At 39.3% G+C, this 22,634-nt stretch overlaps 1 protein-coding gene across 24 annotated transcripts in view; it reads left to right on the plus strand.

Annotated features, from left to right (window-relative positions):
- Nucleotides 1-22,634, plus strand: part of nrm (neuromusculin) — a 156,423-nt gene that overhangs the window by 45,060 nt on the left and 88,729 nt on the right. For 21 of the 24 annotated variants that reach the window (XR_011418598.1, XM_070215204.1, XM_070215208.1 and 18 more), the window contains 4 exons: nucleotides 13,761-13,942; nucleotides 13,999-14,174; nucleotides 17,969-18,100; nucleotides 18,171-19,106. Coding sequence is in view for 23 of the 24 variants with exons in the window: in XM_070215204.1 (XP_070071305.1) it covers nucleotides 13,761-13,942; nucleotides 13,999-14,174; nucleotides 17,969-18,100; nucleotides 18,171-19,106 (1,426 nt within the window). In the remaining variant the exon portion in view is untranslated. The remainder of the gene's footprint in view (nucleotides 1-13,760; nucleotides 13,943-13,998; nucleotides 14,175-17,968; nucleotides 18,101-18,170; nucleotides 19,107-22,634) is intronic. The other 3 variants (XM_070215211.1, XM_070215216.1, XM_070215228.1) reach the window with 1 other exon arrangement.

The raw sequence follows: 22,634 nt of genomic DNA on the forward strand, positions 1-22,634 counted from the left end.
TTACTTTTCCATTAATTTTCCGATCGTTCCTATGGCAGCTATATGATATAGTCGACCGATTTTTTAAATATTTAATTTCAAAATTCAGAAATATTAAAAAAAAAACATCCCCAAGAGTAGAAGGTAATATTTTAAAAATTACCAATGCTACAATTTTTTTAACGATTTTTTTTCCGATCCTTCCTATGGGACCTATAAGATATAGTTGTCCGATCCGGTCGGTTCCGACTTATATACTACCTGCAATAAAAAGAAGAGTTTTGGGAAAATTTGAAGCCGATAACTTCAAAACTGAGAGACTGGTTTGCGTAGAAACGGACAGACAGACGGAGGGCATTCTACACACAAAAAAATTTGCTTGGTAAAATTGACCAACAAAGATAGTTACGTAACTAATAAAATAGTTACGTGTATTTTGTTTTTGCTTTGGGTTTGTGTCTTTGCTAATGGTGTGTATTTTGTTGTTGTGAAATGACTATTTACTTAGTAGAATTGACAATTTTGCTGGTTGGGGCCTGTTTGACAATTATTACAGTTGAGATTTTACCAAGTTTTTTTTTTTGTGTTTTACTGGTTGAAGGTACTTTGACAAAAAAACCAGCTATCGATGGCCGAAATCGGTTAATCACAAGTCGAGTTAGAAATTAAAAAAGCGTCAAAAACGTTTTTTACACTTTAAAAAAAACTGTACCATACAAAAAATTAAAAGTGCCCTTTTCTTACTCAGGGAGATGTACCTTAACCGAAAATCATAGTTTCATGAAGTGCGTATTTCATCAATTTTTTTTTAGTAAACTGGTGTTACCGCCATTGCCACTACCGCCACTACCAAACGGAGAAGATAAGATAGCAAGGTCACTTTGAATATAAACGTTAAATTTAATCTTTTTAATTCAAATAGCTTTAACTGGTTGAATCAACAAGGTTCATAGCTATAAAAAGTAATAGTGTAATTTGCCATGGAATCAGACATTTTTATCATATGAGGCAGTAATTTGTAGAAAGGCAATTAAATATTCATTCATTGGCGCAGTAATATCTTTAATTAGAAATATAAGCATTAGTTATACTTCGCGATGGAGAAATTAGACCACTGAAATAGTATTTTTATACACACAAAAAAAAAAACTTGGTAAAATCAACTGTAATAATTGTCAAACAGGCCCCAACCAGCAAAATTGTCAATTCTACTAAGTATATAGTCATTTCACAACAACAAAATACACACAATTAGCAAAGACACAAACCCAAATCAAAGACAAAATACACGTAACTATTTTAATAGTTACGTAACTATCTTTGTTGGTCAATTTTACCAAGCAAATTTTTTTGTGTGTAGTTCCTATTTTTTTACAGCACATAATTATCACGCAAAAAGTTTGAAAATTCAGTCAAAAAGCATCAAATTATTTTTTCCCCCATTTCACAGTAGCTCTATTGAATGAGCAAAATTTTACTTTTTAGATTCAATTTTGTTAATTGACCTATCGACACAGGTATTACCGTATGGACTGTCTTTTAAATACCAAAAAAATAGCATAAATGCCTATCGGTTGTTACAGTTTTGCTTATTAATTGTTCATTTGAGCTGATCATATATATACCTATAGGTATGAATAAACGCATTTATACTTCCCCGAATCCTTTAAAAAAGTGGTCGCTTGACATATTTTAAAATCGTTTCTGGGCGTTCGAGGGAGCGTGGCGCTCGGCTGAAATAAACTTGCGCTGCGTAGGAAGCCCAAGAATATGTGCGGGTAATCCCAACTTTCTAGCTTTTGTAGTTTCCGAGATCTCAGCGTTTATACGGACGGATAGACAGACAAACAGATGGGCATGGCTATATCGACTCGGCTAGTGACCCTGATTAAGAATATATATACTTTATAGGGTCGGAAACGCTTCCTTCTCCCTGTTACGCACAAATATTCTGATTTTGCGTTGAATGTTCTCTCAATATGCTTTGACTCCGTTCCATTTTTAAGTTTAATTAAAAAACATTTTCATATAAAAATTCCAAAAAATATTGTTTAATTTTAAAATTTTATTTTTCAATTTGATGTCGACTCTACACACAAAAAAATTGCTTGGTAAAATTGACCAAGAAAGATAGTTACGTAACTATTAAAATAGTGACGAGTGTCTTTGCTAATTGTGTGTATTTTGTTGTTGTGAAATTACTATTTACTTAGTAGAATTGACAATTTTGCTGGTTGGGGCCTGTTTGACAATTATTATTTGATTTTACCAAGTTTTTTTTGTGTGTAAAGCAACAACTTTTGATGAGTATTAATGAGTGGACTTATTAAGTTGTTAAGATAGATAGTGCAAATACCGTCTTTTCCTGTGGACCTAAGGATCAAACACATTATAAAAGAAATTTATATTAGTATGATTTGGGAATTAAATATTTAAAAGTTTCGAAGTGGATCGAACATGACGGTCTGATAGAGGTCAGGACTGTAAAAAATCCGAAGAAAGGCTGTAGCTGCTTCTTTTATCCTTTTATCGACTCAATTTAAGAACGAATTAAACTATTTTGTCTGATTTGTGTAGTACATTTAGTGTTTACTTTAAAAACATCCTAACTTTGAGTTCAAAACCAACTCTAAGTGGATTTGGTTTTTATATTGACAACATTTTTGAAAAAAAACATAAAGCAACATTTGTCCCAACATTAACGGATGGTTACAAAAAACAAGATATGCTAACAAAATCACTATGGACGGCAGTCCATGTAGTGACGAAGCGCACCAGGAGAGTGTGCGAAGGCGACTACTATTATATAGCCGAAAAATTGAAAATCTGCTGTGATAGTCCGATCGTAATGAGTAATACACCAATCGAGAGGTATTGCAAAAACTTAAAGGATTGCATACCAAGACTTCAAGAAAATCAATTGGCTTGGGAGAGAGAGCGGTGAAAGTGAAAAAGTGCAAGTTTCGAAATTTGGAGCTGTTGGGGCCGGTGGGGATAAATGCCCCCTCGCAATGCTTTAGTTGTATTCCTATTGAAATACCCGTCAAATGAGCCAAAAAAGATTTTCTACATCTTCCCAAAATGAAAATTTAATTCTGTTTGTCAGTTTGTCCAAAACATGTTTTTTAAGTTTTGAAAACTTGATATTAGATTATCATAGTGTGCCATGAAATTTCTGATTTGTTTAATTCAATTCTATGTAAAATAAATTGAATGTTTTTCTAATTCATTTCGAATTGAATGAATCGAATGAATTATTTTTTGAATTTTTTTAAATTGCCAGATTTTTTTGTGTCTTCTTTTGAGAACAAAAAGTATAAAATTTTTAACAAATCAATGTTAACTGCATAGTAAATAAAATGTAGGTAGATTTAATCACAAAATGATGGCCATTTCTTCTTCAAAAGAAATTGTCGTTTGAATTATTTCGTAATTCATGCCATTCATTCATTCAATTCTATTGAACTCAAAATTCAAAATTATTCAATTCTATTAAACTCAAAATTCTAATTAATTCATTCATATACAAAAAAAATTAAACAATTCATTGAATCCATTCATGCAGGTCTCTAGCTGTTACATACTTTTGCACGAATACAATATACCCTTTTACTCTACGAGTAACGAATATAAAAAGCCGAGGCCTTGATAAAACAAATTCGATATTTTAAAAACTAAACATGGCTCCACCTTTTTGACAAAAACCCATTGAAACTAACCATATGGCGCAAATGTTAAATTAAAAAAAAATTTTTTTGTGGGGAACCCGTTAAAAAAATGTTCTAAAATCTCAATTTGTTTTTATTTTTAAAAATTAAAAACTCAAATTTAAAAAGAAAATTTTTAAAAGAAGATGTTTTAGAGGAATTATTGCAAAAGACACGAATTCAATCGGATTACTACAACCGGCGATTCAGATTTTCAATGAGAGGGTACTTTTTCAAAATTCACGATTTTTGGCAAATGTCATGAACGTCATATCAAATATTCAGAACTTAAAAAACATGCTTTGGACAAACTGACAAACAGAATTAAATTTTCATTTTGACTAGGCCCCCGCAAATTTGTTTTCGTTATAACTTTTGAAAGGAGCGTCCGCTTTTCTCATATGACCCCTCATACTAAGCGCATTTCAGTAGGAATACAACTAACGTAGTCTGGGGGGCAAATTATCCCCACCGGCCCCAACAGATCAAAATTTCTAAATTTTCACTTTTACACTTTCACCGCTCTCTCTCCCAAACCAATTGATTTTCTTGAGGTCTTGGTTTTAGCAATACCTTTAATTGGGTGTATTACTCATTACAATCGAACTATCACAGCAGATTTTCAATTTTGCGGCTATATAATAGTAGTCGCCTTCGCACACTCTCCTTGTGCGCTTCGTCACTACATAGACTGCCGTCCATAGTGATAACAAGAGAGAACGCTATAGTCCGGTTGGTGTCCCGACTATCTAATACCCGTCACTCAGCTAAAGAAAGAGCGAACTCTGTACTCGGGTTGGTGTCCCGACTAATAATCGTAGCTCAGCTAAAGAAGTGCGAGGGAGATAGATATATGTAGATATTTTGATTGCGTATAACTTTTTAATGAATGGTCCGATTTGAAAAATGTCTTCTACATTTCGATAGGTATAAATATACACAACAAAATTGCATTTATACTTCTCGGAAATCTTTAAAGATGTGGGCACAGGACCCATTTTCAAATCGTTAGTGGGCGATTGTGGGCGTTAGAGAAGGCGTGGCGCTCGGCTGAAATAAACTTGCGCTGCGTAGGAGGCCCAAGAATATGTGTGGGAAATCTCAACCTTCTAGCTTTTGTAGTTTCTGAGATCTCAGCGTTCATAAATTTTTTTGAACGCAGTGAAGGAGACGTTTCCGATCACATAATAAAGTATATATTTTCTTAAGCAGCATCAATAGCCGAGTCCATCTAGCCATGTCCGTCCGTCCTTCTGTCCGTCTGTCCGTTTCTATGCGAACTAGTCTCTCAGTTTTAAAGCTATCGCGATGAAACTTTCCCAAAAATCTTCTTTCTATTGCACGTAATACATACACTAGTCGGCATAATTATTTTGACAGATTTGAATGTTAACTGTACTCACATTTGGAACTATTAATATAAACTTTTGGCTCCTATAGAAAGAGAGCACTTCAATTCCGTTTAAATGACACAAAAATGTTCTTAACTTATTAAGACCCCTTTGAAAAGTGAGCAAATTTTGAGAAAGTCAAATTTTCAACTTTTTTCCTGGGGCTTAAAACAAAAATCATAAATAACAAAATCATAAAAAATACAAGGAAAAATATTTAGAACATTTTTTTTTTGCTGTCATTATTAAATTTTATTGGGGAAAAACTTTGCATCAAAACATTTTTGTTTTAAGCCCCAGGAAAAAAGTTAAAAATTTCACCTTTACAATAAATTTTCTAATTTTGTAACTTTTCAAAGAGTGCTTAAGGGAGTGTTTATATGTATCTCCCATATAAAACTGTAATTTTTTCAAGTTTGGAAAACAAAAAAAACAAACTATTGATCATTACAATCCACCAGCATGTTAATTTGATATGCATTTTTGACGCTTGCGGCAACGGGGTTTTTTTGCCGTTTACAGCTGTTAACTGACACAACAGGGCTCTAACAGGGCTGTAATACCCGTTTTTCCCAACGTAAAAAATCGATATGAAATCGAATTATTGATTGATTTTTTTGTTGATTGTCTTGTTAGTTGGCTTAAAGATGTATCTTTAAGTATAAGTCATAAAACTAATGCCGGTTTTTAGGCGTATATTTTTAACGATGCCATTTATGCCAGCATTTTTTCACACTTTTACAATTTTGGCGAAATGTAGCTTCTAAACTAATGAATGGAACTCAATGCAGTGTATAAGAGGTTGAAATATATATATAAGGTTGAAATCGGTTAACCACAACTCAAGTTAGAAATTAATAGTGTCAAAAACGTTTTTTACACTTAAAAAAATTTTATCAAAAAAAAAATTTTAAGTGGCATTTTCTTAATCAGGAAGACATACCTTACCGGAAAACAAAGGTTTCATTCATGGTATATTTCATCGATTTTTTTTTGTAAACTGGTGTTATCTTACCATGTACAACTGACAAAAAATATAATATTAATAAAAAACATTCTGAACCACCGCTACCCTCTTCTTTAACTCCTAATGTGGAAATGGATGCAGCCGTATAACACAAGGTCAATAACAAAATGATAAAAAACGAAAATTATTCTGCAGTCTAGGGCGGCAAAATAAAAACTACCTAAGGCGGCGAATTGTCTAAGTCCGACCCTGCAAATATTAAAGCAACTCAAACGAGGGTCAAGTGATGCATAACTGAAAAATCTGTCTGTCTGTCTGTCTGTCTGTCTGTCTGTCTGTCTGTCTGTCTGTCTGTCTGTCTGTCTGTCTGTCTGTCTGTCTGTCTGTCTGTCTGTCTGTCTGTCTGTCTGTCTGTCTGTCTGTCTGTCTGTCTGTCTGTCTGTCTGTCTGTCTGTCTGTCTGTCTGTCTGTCTGTCTGTCTGTCTGTCTGTCTGTCTGTCTGTCTGTCTGTCTGTCTGTCTGTCTGTCTGTCTGTCTGTCTGTCTGTCTGTCTGTCTGTCTGTCTGTCTGTCTGTCTGTCTGTCTGTCTGTCTGTCTGTCTGTCTGTCTGTCTGTCTGTCTGTCTGTCTGTCTGTCTGTCTGTCTGTCTGTCTGTCTGTCTGTCTGTCTGTCTGTCTGTCTGTCTGTCTGTCTGTCTGTCTGTCTGTCTGTCTGTCTGTCTGTCTGTCTGTCTGTCTGTCTGTCTGTCTGTCTGTCTGTCTGTCTGTCTGTCTGTCTGTCTGTCTGTCTGTCTGTCTGTCTGTCTGTCTGTCTGTCTGTCTGTCTGTCTGTCTGTCTGTCTGTCTGTCTGTCTGTCTGTCTGTCTGTCTGTCTGTCTGTCTGTCTGTATTTCTGTCTGTCTGTCTGTCTGTCTGTCTGTCTGTCTGTCTGTCTGTCTGTCTGTCTGTCTGTCTGTCTGTCTGTCTGTCTGTCTGTCTGTCTGTCTGTCTGTCTGTCTGTCTGTCTGTCTGTCTGTCTGTCTGTCTGTCTGTCTGTCTGTCTGTCTGTCTGTCTGTCTGTCTGTCTGTCTGTCTGTCTGTCTGTCTGTCTGTCTGTCTGTCTGTCTGTCTGTCTGTCTGTCTGTCTGTCTGTCTGTCTGTCTGTCTGTCTGTCTGTCTGTCTGTCTGTCTGTCTGTCTGTCTGTCTGTCTGTCTGTCTGTCTGTCTGTCTGTCTGTCTGTCTGTCTGTCTGTCTGTCTGTCTGTCTGTCTGTCTGTCTGTCTGTCTGTCTGTCTGTCTGTCTGTCTGTCTGTCTGTCTGTCTGTCTGTCTGTCTGTCTGTCTGTCTGTCTGTCTGTCTGTCTGTCTGTCTGTCTGTCTGTCTGTCTGTCTGTCTGTCTGTCTGTCTGTCTGTCTGTCTGTCTGTCTGTCTGTCTGTCTGTCTGTCTGTCTGTCTGTCTGTCTGTCTGTCTGTCTGTCTGTCTGTCTGTCTGTCTGTCTGTCTGTCTGTCTGTCTGTCTGTCTGTCTGTCTGTCTGTCTGTCTGTCTGTCTGTCTGTCTGTCTGTCTGTCTGTCTGTCTGTCTGTCTGTCTGTCTGTCTGTCTGTCTGTCTGTCTGTCTGTCTGTCTGTCTGTCTGTCTGTCTGTCTGTCTGTCTGTCTGTCTGTCTGTCTGTCTGTCTGTCTGTCTGTCTGTCTGTCTGTCTGTCTGTCTGTCTGTCTGTCTGTCTGTCTGTCTGTCTGTCTGTCTGTCTGTCTGTCTGTCTGTCTGTCTGTCTGTCTGTCTGTCTGTCTGTCTGTCTGTCTCTCTGTCGCGCGGTCTGGCTGTGTGTCTGTCTGTCTGTCTGTCTGTCTGTCTGTCTGTCTGTCTGTCTGTCTGTCTGTCTGTCTGTCTGTCTGCTTTCTTTCGGGGCGTGCTTACCCTCATCAGTGCCGACGTCCAGCACAGCGATCTTGGCTACGGGCCTTCGAAGCGTTCCCAGGTTCTCCTCCACGATAAGGACGACGTCGCCGATGGTTATGGGTGGTCGCTTCATAAACCATTTTCCTCTTCGAGCTAGATCTGGGACGTATTCGCGGACCCAGCGCCTCCAGAAATGGTCAGCAAATAGTTGGGTAGACTGCCACATATGCCGCACGTTTTTTGTCGATTCGAGGACTGGCTTGTGGCCACTCTCCGATCCCAGTAGGAGGTGATTCGGCGTTAAAGCATCGTCGTCTTTTGAATCGAGTGACACGAACGAAAGTGGACGTGCGTTGTCGATGAATTCCACTTCGCACAGGGCGGTTCGAAGTCCTTCATCCGTGAATTTCATCGTGGGGCAGATAGCGTATAGCTCCTTTTTAATTGAGCGGACGGACCGCTCCCAAGCTCCCCCCATATGAGGGGCCGCTGGTGGGTTGATTTTCCATTGGATTTGATCAAACGCTGCTCCGACTTCTTCGTAGTCGATTCTCAGGCTTTCTTCGCAGATGATTTTTTCGGCGGCCTTGAAGTTAGTCCCGTTGTCCGAGTAGATTTCCCGGGGTGATCCTCTTCGGTTAATAAAGTTGCGAATAACCATAACACACGAGGCCGTATCCAGGGAATTTGCCAGCTCCAAATGGACTGTCCGAATGGTAAGGCAGGTGGAAATGACTCCCCAACGCTTCTCCCTGCGGCGTCCGACAGTGGCCAACATCGTTCCAAAGTAGTCAATACCCACGTATGTGAACGGGCGTTGGAATGATGCCAGTCGAGCGGCTGGCAAGGCAGCCATTTGTGGAACATCTGGTCTGGCGGTATCTAACCTGCACCGTTGACAGGATTTGCGCACGTTCTTGTAGAGGACTCGCTATCGTGGAATATAGAAGGTGCCTCGGATTCGGTTTATACACGCCTCGTGGGATGTGTGGTGCATTTCATTGTGATGCCAAACCACTATAAGGCGTGTTATAGGGTGTGCGTGGGGCAGTACGATTTGTTGTTGGCTGTATCAGGAGAAGCTTGTGGTGATCTAGAAAAATGTTCAAACTTATTAGTTTGGATTTGCGGTGAATACATTTACCTCGATCCAAGCATTGGATCTCCGACGGAAACTCAGAACCCTGTGCGGCAAGATACGCTTCTCGGCAGTGGTTCCTTGCGCACCTTTGCTCGTAGTCGCTCCATGTAAAGTAAAAAGACGGCTAGAGTACGATACAATCTACGCCAGTCTGAGAAGTACTCTTCGTTTAGGAGGGGTCGAAGCGAATGGCGAGCAGTCCTTTGCGTACTTCCTCTCACGTTGTGCCGAGTTCGCAGGGGTTTGGCCACTGAGATGGCTGAAGCATCAGAAACTCCGGGCCGTTGAGCCATGTGTTGGCGTTCTTAAGCCTGGTGGTTTTCGTTGCGAGATCCGCGGGGTTAACGTGGGTACGTACCCACCGCCATTGGTTCACGTTGGTATGTTCCAGAACTTCGCCAACTCTATGCATAACGTACTGCTGAAATTTCCATACGCAGCCAGCTTAGGACGGTTTTGGAGAGGGGCTACTTTTGCCTTCGATGCCGAAAAACTTAGGTAAGTTGACTCGCCCTGGCATATGCGTAGATAGCAGACCGCTGCGTAAGCCATTTCGCTGGCGTCGACAAATGTATGCAACTGCACATCGCTTATGTGGTCATCTGAATGGAAGTAGCATCTTGGAATTTGTACCGCTGCAATAATCGGCAACGAGCGTTTCCATTGTGCCCATTTGGGTACTAGCTCGAATGGTAGGCGTTCATCCCAGTTGATCGAGCTTCGCCATACTTCTTGTAGCAAGATTTTTAGCGCGATTGTGTAGCACGAAATAAATCCCAATGGGTCGTAGATTGACATTAGTACCTGTAGTAACTCGCGCTTGGTTGGTGGCACGTCTTCTCCCAGAACATTGCGTTTCAGCCGAGCAAATTTCAAGTTAAAAACGAACTTATCAGGCTTGGGCATCCAGTACAGACCAAGCACCTTTTCTGTGGCTGCAATTTCCACCTGCAGCGGAGAGTTTGTAGTGGCGTCCAGCTGGCGGAGGACTTCTTCCGAGTTTGATGACCAGTTGCGAATGTTAAAGCCGCCCGCCGAGTGGATTTGTTTCACTTGGGTGGAGATTGTGGTGACGGCTTCAACGCTGACGTCGCTGTGTAGGAAATCGTCCACGTAGTGATACTCCTTAATGGCATTCGCGGCCGTTGGGTAGATGTTTTGGAAGCGCTCTGCATTGGCGTCGCGGATATAGTGCGCGATAAATGGGGCGCAATTAATTCCGAATGTAAGGGCGCTCATAGAGTATACAGAAGGTTGTCCAGCTCTCTCGCCGTTCTCCCACCACAGGAACCTTTGTGCATGTGCATCCGTGGGTCGGACTCTTATCTGAAAGAACATCTCTGCTTTATCGCCGCAGTGGGGACCTGGCCGACCCTGAACGAAACTAGTAGGTCGAAGAGTGGTTGCAGCAGGTCAGGTCCTCGGAGCAAATAGTCGTTAAGGCATTTCCCGTTGGATTTGGCGGCGACATCCCAAACTAGGCGAACTCTTCCCGGCTTGTTAGGGTTGATAGTTATGAAGGTGGGCAGATACCACGCCCGCTCGTTTTGATCGGCGATCTCTTTGGAAGTTAACTTGCGCGCGTAACCCTTATTGATAAGATTGTCCACTTCTATTTGAGTTTGCTCTCTCAGCTCGCTTTGTTTGAGGAACTTGCGCTGCAGGCACTTAAGCCTGTTAAGTGCGTTCGGGTAACTCTCGGGTAGTGGTGTGTCGGCATCCTTCCAGGGCAGACCGACTTCATATCGTCCATCGTTGAAAACGGCAGTTGATTGTAGGTGGCTCAAGGCTTAACTATCTTATGCTGACAGCAATTTGTGTTGCGTTGCTGTTTCCATGCCAAATGTTTGCTTTATGGCTTCGTGTAAATCAGCATCAAGTTGGCTGCAGCTACAAACGTGCACATTGACCCGCTCTGTTGCTGGTCTGCTTGTGTTGCAGCTTCGTAGTGTCCATCCTAGCCTTGTTTTCGACGCTATGGGCTGATTCCATGCTCCTTCCCGTATCTTGAGGGGCCAAGCCAAATGCCAATTGTTGGCCCCGATGAGAACGGTGGGGCGAGCATTTTGATATGATTCGATTGGGAGTCCTCTTAGATAACGGAACCTTTGGGCGAGCTCGGTCTACGCTGTGTACATCCCTCAGCTTGAACTTAGATCCGGTGCGAGCGTTGGACATGTTGAGTGAGGCTCGTTCGGATGCGTGGTCGGTGTGCGTAGTATTGTTCGTCCACCCTAGGCAAAGGGATTGCCTGACGCCCTTCACGTTCAGTTGCTCGAAGACCTTTCTGTCGATAAGTGTGACGGAGTAGCCCTCATCTAGAAATGCAAAGGTATGTAGTGATTGTTGATTGTAATGAATATTAATTGGAACAGTGCGGAAATTTGTTTTTTCCATGCGCCGATGAGTGTGGAGCAGTCCGTTATGGTGGTGAGGGACTTCGTCGCTGATTTCGGACGTTACAGCTGGCCGCAACGCGTCTGGTTGTAGCCCTCTATGAATCAACGGATGGTGGCTTTGACTGTAGCCGTTGATGCCGCACACTTTTCTCAGGAAGCACTGTCGACGATGCCGGTTTAGGCAATTATGGCATAGTTTATTGACGCGTACAACGCGTAGCCTTTCCTCCAGGGCCATAGACTCGAACTCCGGGCAGTTATGAAGTTTGTGGTCCGCGCTTTGGCAAGCTATGCACTTGGCTCTGCTATTTTCGTGATCCGTTTCCTCCGTATGGTAGTGCAGAGTGGCGTTCCTCGTGTTGTAGAACGGCGTCGTAACCTTGCTGGCTGCCTCGGCAATTTCGTATAGCCATTCACTAAAGATCCGTACTGATGATGAGTCTCCGTTCCTGGCATTCATTGCCCACTGCAGCTTGAGTTGGGAGGGTAGCTTGTCCACGAGCTCTTGCACGAGCATTGGGTTGCTCATGTGGTCCTTAAGTTCGCACGCTTCCATCGTTGAGTAAGCGTTACGTACGCCTAGAGCGTATTCAATGAGGGGCTCTAGCTTGTCCCTGCAAGGCGGGAGTTGTTTGACCTTGTTGAGCACCGAGCGGAGAATAAGTTCGGGTCGCCCAAAGCACATTTGCCGAGTTTTTATGATTTCTGGCACCATTGCCGGTAGCATTAACTTGCTCTGGACTACATTTCTGGCTTGGCCCTTGAGGCTTGCTTGTAGGCGCATAAGATTTTCCGCTTGAGTGTAGCTTGCGATCTCGGTACTGGTTTGGTAGTTACTGAAGAACAGTGGCCAGCTTTCGGGGTTGCCGTCGAGGGTGGGCAACTGTCTAGGGATCGCTTGGCGGGCGGCGATTTGTGCTGCGCTTGGTGCGTTCTGCGCGGGCGGGGTTATATAAGCTTCAGGGAGTGTGGCACACTTGCCTGTGCCCTGCCCGTCCCACATGGTCGGTGTGTTTGTCGCCTCGTACGTCCGCGCGATTGAGGTTAGGTTTGCAGACGGTTTTCGATTCGCACTCACTACACATGTTGAGGTTATACACATATGTGGTGGCGGCCCCGCGTGGTGCAAGTAGTGTGTGGGGCCGCTGTGTGGTGTTAAAGCCGTGTCGTTAATTGTAGGCCATTTCTTACATGTCGTGGGAGTCCACTTGCCAGGGTGGGAACCATTCCCTGGGCTGTGCTCACTGTTGAGGTTATGTAACCCAGGCCAACGAGTGAGTTTTCTGCCGCCGGTGACGAGGACGCTTGGGGTTTACCCTCTTGCAGTGGGTTCTCATGATCGAGGAGGAGGTCTGCTGTAGCTCTGGCAGCTCTTGTATCATGCAGCTTGTTACTGCACTCGCAGCTCCAGCTCACGCCGGTGCCAGCGTTGTTGGCGCCGACGCACGCAAAATGATACCATGAGCAGCAGCGGCAGCATTGTAATATTCGGTCCTCATCCTCCAGTTTACATTTTCTGCAGTAAAACGATCCGCTCGGCGTTTCGATATCTGGCATTTTTACGTGGTGGTTATCTCACTTGGATGTATACATTATGTCGCCAAAGATTTTTCACATATAAGTGTTCCTTGGCTAGTTGAGACGTTTTAAAGAATGTTGAATACGCTTTTAACAGCGCCCAAAAGAATAGACGAAGTTAATGTTCATTGATTCACTTTATTTTTACTATTTGGTGCGCTTTAAAACGTCGTCTCCGAATATCAGCAGCAAACTGTCGCTCGCTTTGCATGGCTGTACTTCGCGGCCTCGCATACACCAAAGCTCTGCAAGTAACGGTTCTGTTATGCAGCTAATTTGGAGATGGAATACCCTTTAATCGGGCTTATTGGTTTTAGGCAAGATTTCGGCGGAAACATATTCAATTTTAAAAATTTCAATATTTCGGAAAAAAAAATGCAGTTTTATTGTGTTTATCAATACCTACCGAAATGTAGAAGAAATTTTTTAAATCGGACCATTCGTTAAAAAGTTACGGCGGATCAAAGTTTTTATCTCCATCTCCCTCGCACTCCCTTTAGCTGAGTAACGGGTATCTGATAGTCGGGGCACCCGACTATAGCGTTCTCTCTTGTTTTACCATGGTTTTAAGAAATCATGATTCACATACGTAATTAATGCCAATGGCCCCTTTCTATAAATAAACATTTCCCTGACAACCCTGACAATGATTAGCCTCTAAAAAAAGTATTTTGGTAACAGGTATTACTAAAATATTAAAATATGCTCTTTTATCTTCAGGTATCGCAATGATGATCTAGTAAATGTAAATGATACGAATCATTATAAAGGCGGTAATTCAGAGAATGTAGCTCTCGTTATTAAATCTACGGCAAAAGATGACATTGGAAATTATTCTTGTCAATTGTCAAATACTATTGGCAAAGGAATTTCTGATCAGAAAATTAATCTTGACGTGCAGTGTAAGATATTTTAACATTTGGATACAAACTTTAATTCACTTATATTTTTACTATAGATGTCCCAAGTGTCGAGATTTTAATGATACCAGAGGGTCCTGTAAGGGAAAGTGATGAATCGAATGTCACCCTCTTCTGCAATGTCTTAGATGCTAATCCCCTAGCACTTACCAAAGTAAGGTGGTACGCCAACTCTACGCTTCTTAAGGAACTTCCAGACTGTGAAGAAACAAGGGTATGTAATTTTGTTACTCAGAAAATATAAAAATTAAATGAAGAAAACTTGATTTTGACCCTCTATCTTTAAAAATGTTGTGGGCAGATTCCGTTTTTTAAACTAGCGCCAACTATTGGGCAAAACTTTGATTGCTCCTATCTTTTTGACAAATGGTCCGATTTGAAAAATTTTGGGGTGTTAGATGGATGTTAGAGTCCTGCACAGAGCCCTAAACTGGCTAATTTCGTTAAAACTCAAACCCAACCGAGCTACTTACTTGAAACCCATTTGGATTAAGTCGTTTGGGTTTGGGTAAATGAGTCAATTTTTACCCAAACCCAAATAACCCGAAACAAAAACAGGTCAAGTAGTTCAAGTCAAACAAATTTACAGGTGGGTTCGGGTTGGGCGTACGTTTCGAATACAACAATTAAGTAATTAGTTGTTGTTATTCACGTCTGAAAAATGGGGAAACAGATTATTTCCAAACATACAACGAATATAGCTTTCACACACTTTAGAGGTTTAGCGACGAAGCTTTGACGTAAGTCACACCTATTAGTATGTAATGCTTAATTACATATTCCTAGATGTGGTATAAATAGAAGTTTCGACGCTCAACTCACATCCTCTTCTCTGGCTGATGAGGTAGCGTTGACGACCTAACGATATTTGCAAATCCCAGAAAGTCCGAGGTTCACTCCTCACCAAGAGCACTGCGTTGAAATGCTAGACTGTTGAATGATAAACTCAACTTCTAAAAATGACTTAGAGTCCGCTAACGCACTCACTATTATATTAATACTTAAGAACAGGAGGATGTTTAAATTGGTTGGACCGATCTTTTCTTAGCTAAGGCACTATTTTTTATACTTGGATCATACATAACTTAACTAAAGAAACCTAAAGATATATTTTACATCGACTTTTCAAAAACCGCGAATTCTTAAGAACAAAAGGATATGTTTTGGGGATCATACATCTGTTTCTTATCTTAATTAAATATATATATGTAACTTCTGCTCTGTGGAAGTAATATGTCGTCAAAGAAACCAATTAATTACACTAGTTTACAGCCGAAATGCTCCCCAGCAATCGATGGCAAATTATGTTAGTTTTGGACCCCTAGATCACGAAAATAGCACTAATTTTATTTTCGATGGCACAGTTTTTTTTTAAGATTTTTTAAAGTTTGAAATGTTAAATTTCGGACTTTTTTTCGAATTTCTTTTTATATCTTGGCAGATATCCCCCCGATTGGGCCAGTTTTAGTTTTATTTTAAAGTCAATAGATCAGAGCTCAACTTTGCCATACAGATCAATATGATTGGATAACTAATGGCAGCGCAAAAACTTGACAAAGATAAAAAATGTGTTTTTTGGTCGACTGTAAGTCGGCTGTATATATCGTAAAAACTCGAAATAAATCCGTTGAAAAATCGTAATGGTTACAAACTTAAAGTTTACATCCTACCGAATAAAACAAGCCGGATATGGCCCAAATCCATGGAAAACTGGATTTATGGTGGATTTTTAAAGTTCGGATTTTTCCACTTTTTTCGGTTGACAGAGTCCAAATTTAAGATTTATCTAGGAGGCGACATGTAAACAAAAATGAGTGGTGACGGCAGCCGGGTCAAAAAATAGCTATCTCCATCTTCCCCACACTCCCTTTAGCTGAGTAACTCGACTATAGCGTTCTCTCTAGTTTTTAATTAAAGTATGTACTAAAATACTTGTATAATCCTAATAAAATTTTTAAATATTTTTTTGGACTCGCTTCAGAGGTGTCTTTTTGCAATAAAATTTGAAAACTTGGTATTTTTCCTTTGTCAAAACACTTTCTTGACATATTGTATTTAAATTTCTTTTACATTTACTCAACAAGTAACGGGTATTAAAAAATAATTAATAATTAAATTAATTAAAAATAATTAAAAATCTTCTAAGCCACTGAGACAAGCCGAAATTTGCATACCCTTGTTACTCGTAGATTAAAAGGTATATTTTATTCCTACAAAAGTATGTAACAGGAAGAAGGAAGCGTTTCCGACCCCATAACGTTTATATATTCTTGATCAGGGGCAATAGGCAAATCGATATAGCCATGTCCCTCTGTCCGTCTGTCTGTCCGTACGTATGAACGCTGAGATCTCGGAAACTACAAAAGCTAGAAGGTTAAGATTTCCTACATAAGTTTTTGGGCTTCCTCCGAAGGACAAGTCGGGCTCAACACCCGCTTTAAAGCCCACAATCGCCCACTAACGATTTTAAAATGTGTCCTGCGCCCACATCTTTAAAGATTTCCGAGAAGTATAAATGCAATTTTTTTTGTGTATATTTATACCTATCGAAATGTAGAAGACATTTTTCAAATCGGACCATTCATTAAAAAGTTATACGCAATCAAAATATCTATATATATCTATCTCCCTCGCACTCTCTTTAGCTGAGCTACGATTATAGTCGGGACACCAACCCGAGTACAGTGTTCGCTTTAGCTGAGTGATGGGTATTAAATAGTCGGGACACCAACCCGACTATAGCGTTCTCTCTTGTTTCTTAAATCGGACCATTCATTAAAAAGTTATGCGCAATCAAAATGTAACATATCCATCTCCTTCGCACTCCCTTTAGCTGAGTGACGGGTATTAGATAGTCGGGACACCAACCCGACTATAGCGTTCTCGTTCTTTCTATAACTTCTCGGAAAGCTTTAAGGGGAGTGGTGGGGGGGTGGGTATGGTTAATTCGGCCAAAAAAAGGCCTATTTTCATGAAATACGGTTAATGTTAGATAAATTATTTTATTATTATATCAAAGTACAATACTTAAACTATATTTTCTGAAAATTTCATTGAAAAAAATTAAAAAATGAGCCGTCTGCGGCCAATCTTCGTTGGCGCCTCCAAGAAAAAAAGGTTTTGCGGTGAACAGCATAACTCATTACTGGATCATCAGAAAAATATAAAAAAAAATGTCCATTAGTTAAGATGTTTCTTAAGGGAATCCGGTCGAGTTTTTTTTTTTTAATTTTTGGATTTTGAATAACACTTTGAAGCAGGGACCGTAAATAATCATTATTTGAGATTTTTATTTTAAAAAGACTACTGTGATATTATGTTTTAAACGTCAAAAATAACGTTCTTTTTACTCTCGTCCACAAAGTATATGCATGTCAACAAATTTGGAAAGCAATTGAACTGTTATTTGTTCATGTCTATAAAGTGCATAAAAACCAATTAAATTGTTGATTAAAACTTGTTCAAATCTCAGTAGGCCTTCTAAAATAAAAATCTCAAATAATGATTATTTACGGTCCCTGCTTTGAAGTCAAAAACGAGATTTTAGCCAAAAAAATTGGATATAATAGTTAATATAAAAAAAATAAATAAATAAATAAAAAAAGCTCGACCTGATTACCTGCGGATTTGGGTAGAGAAATTATGTGCAAAATTTCAGAACGATCGGTACATTAGATTTCGATGGACAATGTTCACCGACTTAAAAAAACATACTTTTCAGGAGAACGATTTAAAGTTTTGAATAGGTATATACGTAGGGGACGGCTGGGACCGCCCCTCGTTCAAATGGTCATATTTTTTGTAATTTTCATCCGATTGACATGAAATTTTAACACAACATTCTTAACGTGTTGTACATTAATAAAAAAAAAAATTTTAAACAAATCGAAAAAAAAAATAAATACCATACCCCTCCCTTAAAGGTGTGGGCGCCACACATTTTAAAATTATTATTATTATTATTATTTTTTTATAGTTAACTATTAACTTAATTGTATATACTTTTAGGAAGATCTTTGCCACATAGACCCAAGTAAACTTTTATTGGAGAGTATTGGACGTGGCTTCTTCTACAATTATTCTTGTGAAGGATACAATTCGGCTGGCTGGGGTCCACGCAGTGAAGACAAAGAACTATTGGTTGGTTTAAATTGCTTTCAGTTAAATCATTGTATTTTACATTTTCATTTTTAATGTAAATGCTTAATAGGTACATTACGAACCGGGACCTTCTGCACTAACTCATTTTCCATTAGTCGCCGTGAAAAAAAAGAGCGTGACTTTCTCGTGCTCTGTAGATGATCCCGGATATCCAGACTCCAATAGGTTTGTAACAAAGCCGGTCAACCATAATTACAAAAAGATAAAAACCCAACACGCACCACTAATTGAATTCCATACCGTCGAAGCATTGCAACCGCAGGAAGCCGACATTGCTTTCGAAGCGCTGCTGCTAAATAAAATTCAAAAATCACTCCCCTCCACTGCATCGCCACAAATATCACCAAGAAATCTAGAAGCCAGCGCATCTCTCCTAGCTCACGAAATTAAAGAAACTCATGCTCTTATTGATTTACATTTAAACCATTCCCATTGTACATTACTCACGCTCACTACCTACACGCCACAATCGCAATTCTTAACTCTTTACACGGGGATAAAACAAAAAAACGATTCGATCGTTTCCCCATCGTCCTATGCCCTTTACCGAAAAATGGGCAAATTTTCGTTTGATGCTCAAATAGTTTCGAAACCCAACAGATATCGTTGGCTACGCGGCGGTCGGGGTCCTCTGCAGGACATTGTGACGAAGGACTGGACGGTGGAGCCGGTTGGTCTAGATAGTCGGACCAATTATTCTTGCTACGCGTACAATGAGGGGGGCAAAGGAATTATGGCTACAGTAAACTTGGAGGTACACGCGCCACCATTTTTCATAAAGAACTTACCACCTTACACAGGAGTACTGCACTCCTCGCAAAATGCAACTTTGACTTGTCGCATTGAGTGTGTTCCGCGCTGTGACATATCGTGGCAAAAGGATGGTGAGCCAATAGAGAGGAACGATACTCGTTATTTTATTAAGGAAAAGTACATGGAAGCATCCCCCGCCACGGGTGATTTTGAAAGCATGCTCTCAGTTTTGGTAAGTACAATATTCTTTTACGTGTATTTGAAATGAACAATCTTAAAGTCAGCTGAATTATAGATTTTCCTGACAAATAATGGTGCAATTTCAAAAAATGTAGATAAATTGTCCTGACTACACACCTTGACATTTTCGGAGGATGTCGAATCAAATAAAAACACCTCTTAACGAGGTAAAAAGCTAGGGACGATCGCATTAGAGCCCTGCGTGAATCATTCAATTTTTGTTTTATCATATTCTAATTTTTTAATTCAATTCTATGAAATAAATTGAATGTTTCTCTAATTCATTTCGAATTGAATGAATGAATGAATAATTTTTATAAATGTTGTGAAGTGGAAAATTTTTAACAAATCAATGTTAACTGCAAAGTAAATAAAATTCAGGCAGATTTAACCACAAAATTATGACCCTTTCTTCTTCAAAAGAAATTGTCGTTTGAATTATTTCGGAATTCATGCCATTCATTCATTCAATTCTATTAAACTCAAAATTCAAATTCATTCAATTCTATTAAACTCAAAATTCTAATTAATTCATTCATATAAAACAAAAAATTCAAAATAATTCAGAAAAAAATACAAAAACGTCTATGGTATCTCGATGATGTTGAATCAGAATAACAGAATATACATTTAACTATTAAATAAAAGTATTTTTTTAAAAATGGCTAAGGAATATCCTAACATTTTAAAATAATTACGATCAACCCATAATCCCAATTTGATAGCTTAGACTTGAACTGTTCGCGAGATATATGGCAAGACTTTTATTTACGGAGTGTCAGAATAAAAGTCTTTGGGAGACTTTTGATTTTGATTTTTATTAAAAAAATCTAATTAAGGGCTAGTACTTCACCCAACAAAAAGTCGTCCAAAACAAAAAAATCATATGAAACAAAATTTTTTGACGTTTTTATACCCTTGTAGAGGGTATTATAATTTCAGTCAGATGTTTGCAACGCAGTGAAAAAGACGTTTCCGACCACATAAAGTATATATATTCTTGATCAGCACCAATAGCCGAGTGTACCTAGCCATGTCCGTCTGTCCATCTGTCCGTCCGTCCGTTTTTATGCGAACTAGTCTCTCAGTTTTAAAGCTATCGCGATGAAACTTTCCCGAAAGTCTTCTTTCTATTGCAGGTAGTACATATGTCGGAGCGAACCGGATCGGACAACTATATCTTAAGGCTCCCATAGGAATATTCAAACAAATATAAGAAAATTCATTGTAACTTTGTAGGAAGTAGGCGTTTTGATTCTTAACTACTTAAAAACAAAATTTAAATAAATAGAAAAGCTGAATCTGGAATCTCTGGAACTGCACCGAGTGAGCATTACTTTATCTGCAAGGGTATATAAGCTTCGGCTGGCCGAAGGTAGCTTCTTTTCTTGTTTTAAGTTAAAGTGAGTCAAAGTTACAAGTTAAACTCCAACTCTAACTCTTTCAAGAGACAATTCCCAAGAATTGTTTGTGGAAGTTATTGCCCGCAAATACAAGAGGAGACGGTTATTATAGATTAGGTTGTATATTTTCGTTGATTCCTCGTTGACTACAGATTTATCGACTATTGGCGTTACAATTTCTCGTCTGTCCTATGCTTTCGCGACGCAAGCTAAAAGCCGATTGCCTGATGTGTATTAGAATTTAACATACATGTAGTATAAGAGAAACCTAACATAACAATTGAAGATCTAATATAATCGAACTTAGTTACTCTTCTCCTCAAACACAGGGCTCTAAATAAATACGACACAAATGATGGTTTTAATTTTTAAACAAGAGAGTACGCTATAGTCGAGTTACTTAAAAATGAGATACCCGTTACTTAGCTAAGAGAAGTGCAAGAGAGATGGAGATATGGGCGCAGCAAAACGACTGCTTGCACTGGTTAAATTTTATCGCTTTTTAAAAAATCTAAATTTTTAAGTTAAATATCTTGAAGACAAACGGTCTGGCTGTTTGGTTTCCCTAATTTGTGTGCTTAATAAGTAATAATACATTTTAAATTTTAAGAATTTTTAACGTTCTTCCAAAGTCAAAATTGGGTACTTTTGTTAAAACTATACTTTTTGCTTAAGAAAACTAAAAAACTAATCGACAAGTTTGAAAACGATCGGTTAGGCCGTTTAGAAATGCCGATGAACACGGACTTTCAGAACGTGAATTCGAAAAAAACGCAATTTATCTGCAATGCTTTAGAATAAATTATTTTTGAAACGTAACTTTCAAAGCTCGAATTTTTTAAAGTATTAGTCCGATCGAATTGAAATTTTTTCAGTGCATTCTAGACATAAAGCAGTGAAGAATATGTGAGTGAAGAATATTTGGCAGAGAGTGCCAAGCCCATTCTAGCGCCTACAGAAATTTTAGCAATTCAACAGCCTCGGGGCTGTTGAAAATACTGTTGAATCATTGAAAACCAAAGTTGTCACCTTTTTTTTATTAAAAGTCACCAGTAAACATTATTTATTTCAGAATCAACTTAGAAAGCATATTTGTGGATCTTTTTACCTTGGTAACAATTTTAGACAGTAACTAGCAATAATAAATCAAATTTTACATGTTTTAAGTTCCGTGAAACTTTGAAAGCTGTTTGAAAAGTCATTAGGAAGCATTTTGGGTAGTTCCCTTAATTGCTGAAATTTTCTGTTGAATTTTCAACAATTCAAAAAGGCAACGAAACGAAAATTTCTTGATCAAAAATTTGTATGGAGATTTTCATTTCGTGGGCTTTTCGATTGAAGTACGACGAAAACTGCTAGCTAATCATAGGAGTAAGCGAGAGGCAAATAGGTAGCTAAAGTCTTTAGCCGGGGACTTTTTTCACCGCGGTACTCAGATAAGCTAACGAAATGGTATGGAAATACCCAAATATACCAGATTTAGCGGATGAATTCCGATGAACGCCTTTAGCCGCGGCTCAAAGAATAAAAAATCTGATCTTTGGCTGTGTTTGTGCAGAAGCGGTTTGCCAATAACAATTTATAAATGGAAGGAAAACCACAAAAACCAATGGAAAACTGCCTGTAGGACTTGCTGCAAAACATATCGCCATTCCAACAGCAAATTTTAAAGCTTGCGACCCAGGTCGGCTTAACGTTTTGTAAAGCCTAGTACTCAGTACGACGAAAACTGCTAGCTAAGCATAGGAGTAAGCGAGAGGCAAATAGGTAGCTAAAGCCTTTAGCCGGGGACTTTTTTCACCGCGGTACTCAGTTGAGCTAAGGAAATGGTATGGAAATACCAAAAAAATACTAGATTTAGCGGATGAATTCCGATGAACGCCTTTAGCCGCGGCCCAAAGAATAAAAAATTTGATCTTTGAGCCTAGTACTCAGTTCGGCTAAGAGTTTTACTAGTCGAAAAATATTAATCTTTTAGTGTGACCGAAGTTTTCGGAGTTCATCCGCAATGCATGTAGCACGGTCTTACTCTTAGCAAACAAATTAACTGGCGCCAATTTTAAAATATTACAAAACGTTGAGCCGACCTGGGTCGCAAGCTTTAAATTCGCTATTGG

Source organism: Drosophila takahashii, chromosome 3L (genome assembly GCF_030179915.1).
Source record: "Drosophila takahashii strain IR98-3 E-12201 chromosome 3L, DtakHiC1v2, whole genome shotgun sequence".
NCBI lineage: Eukaryota > Metazoa > Arthropoda > Insecta > Diptera > Drosophilidae > Drosophila > Drosophila takahashii.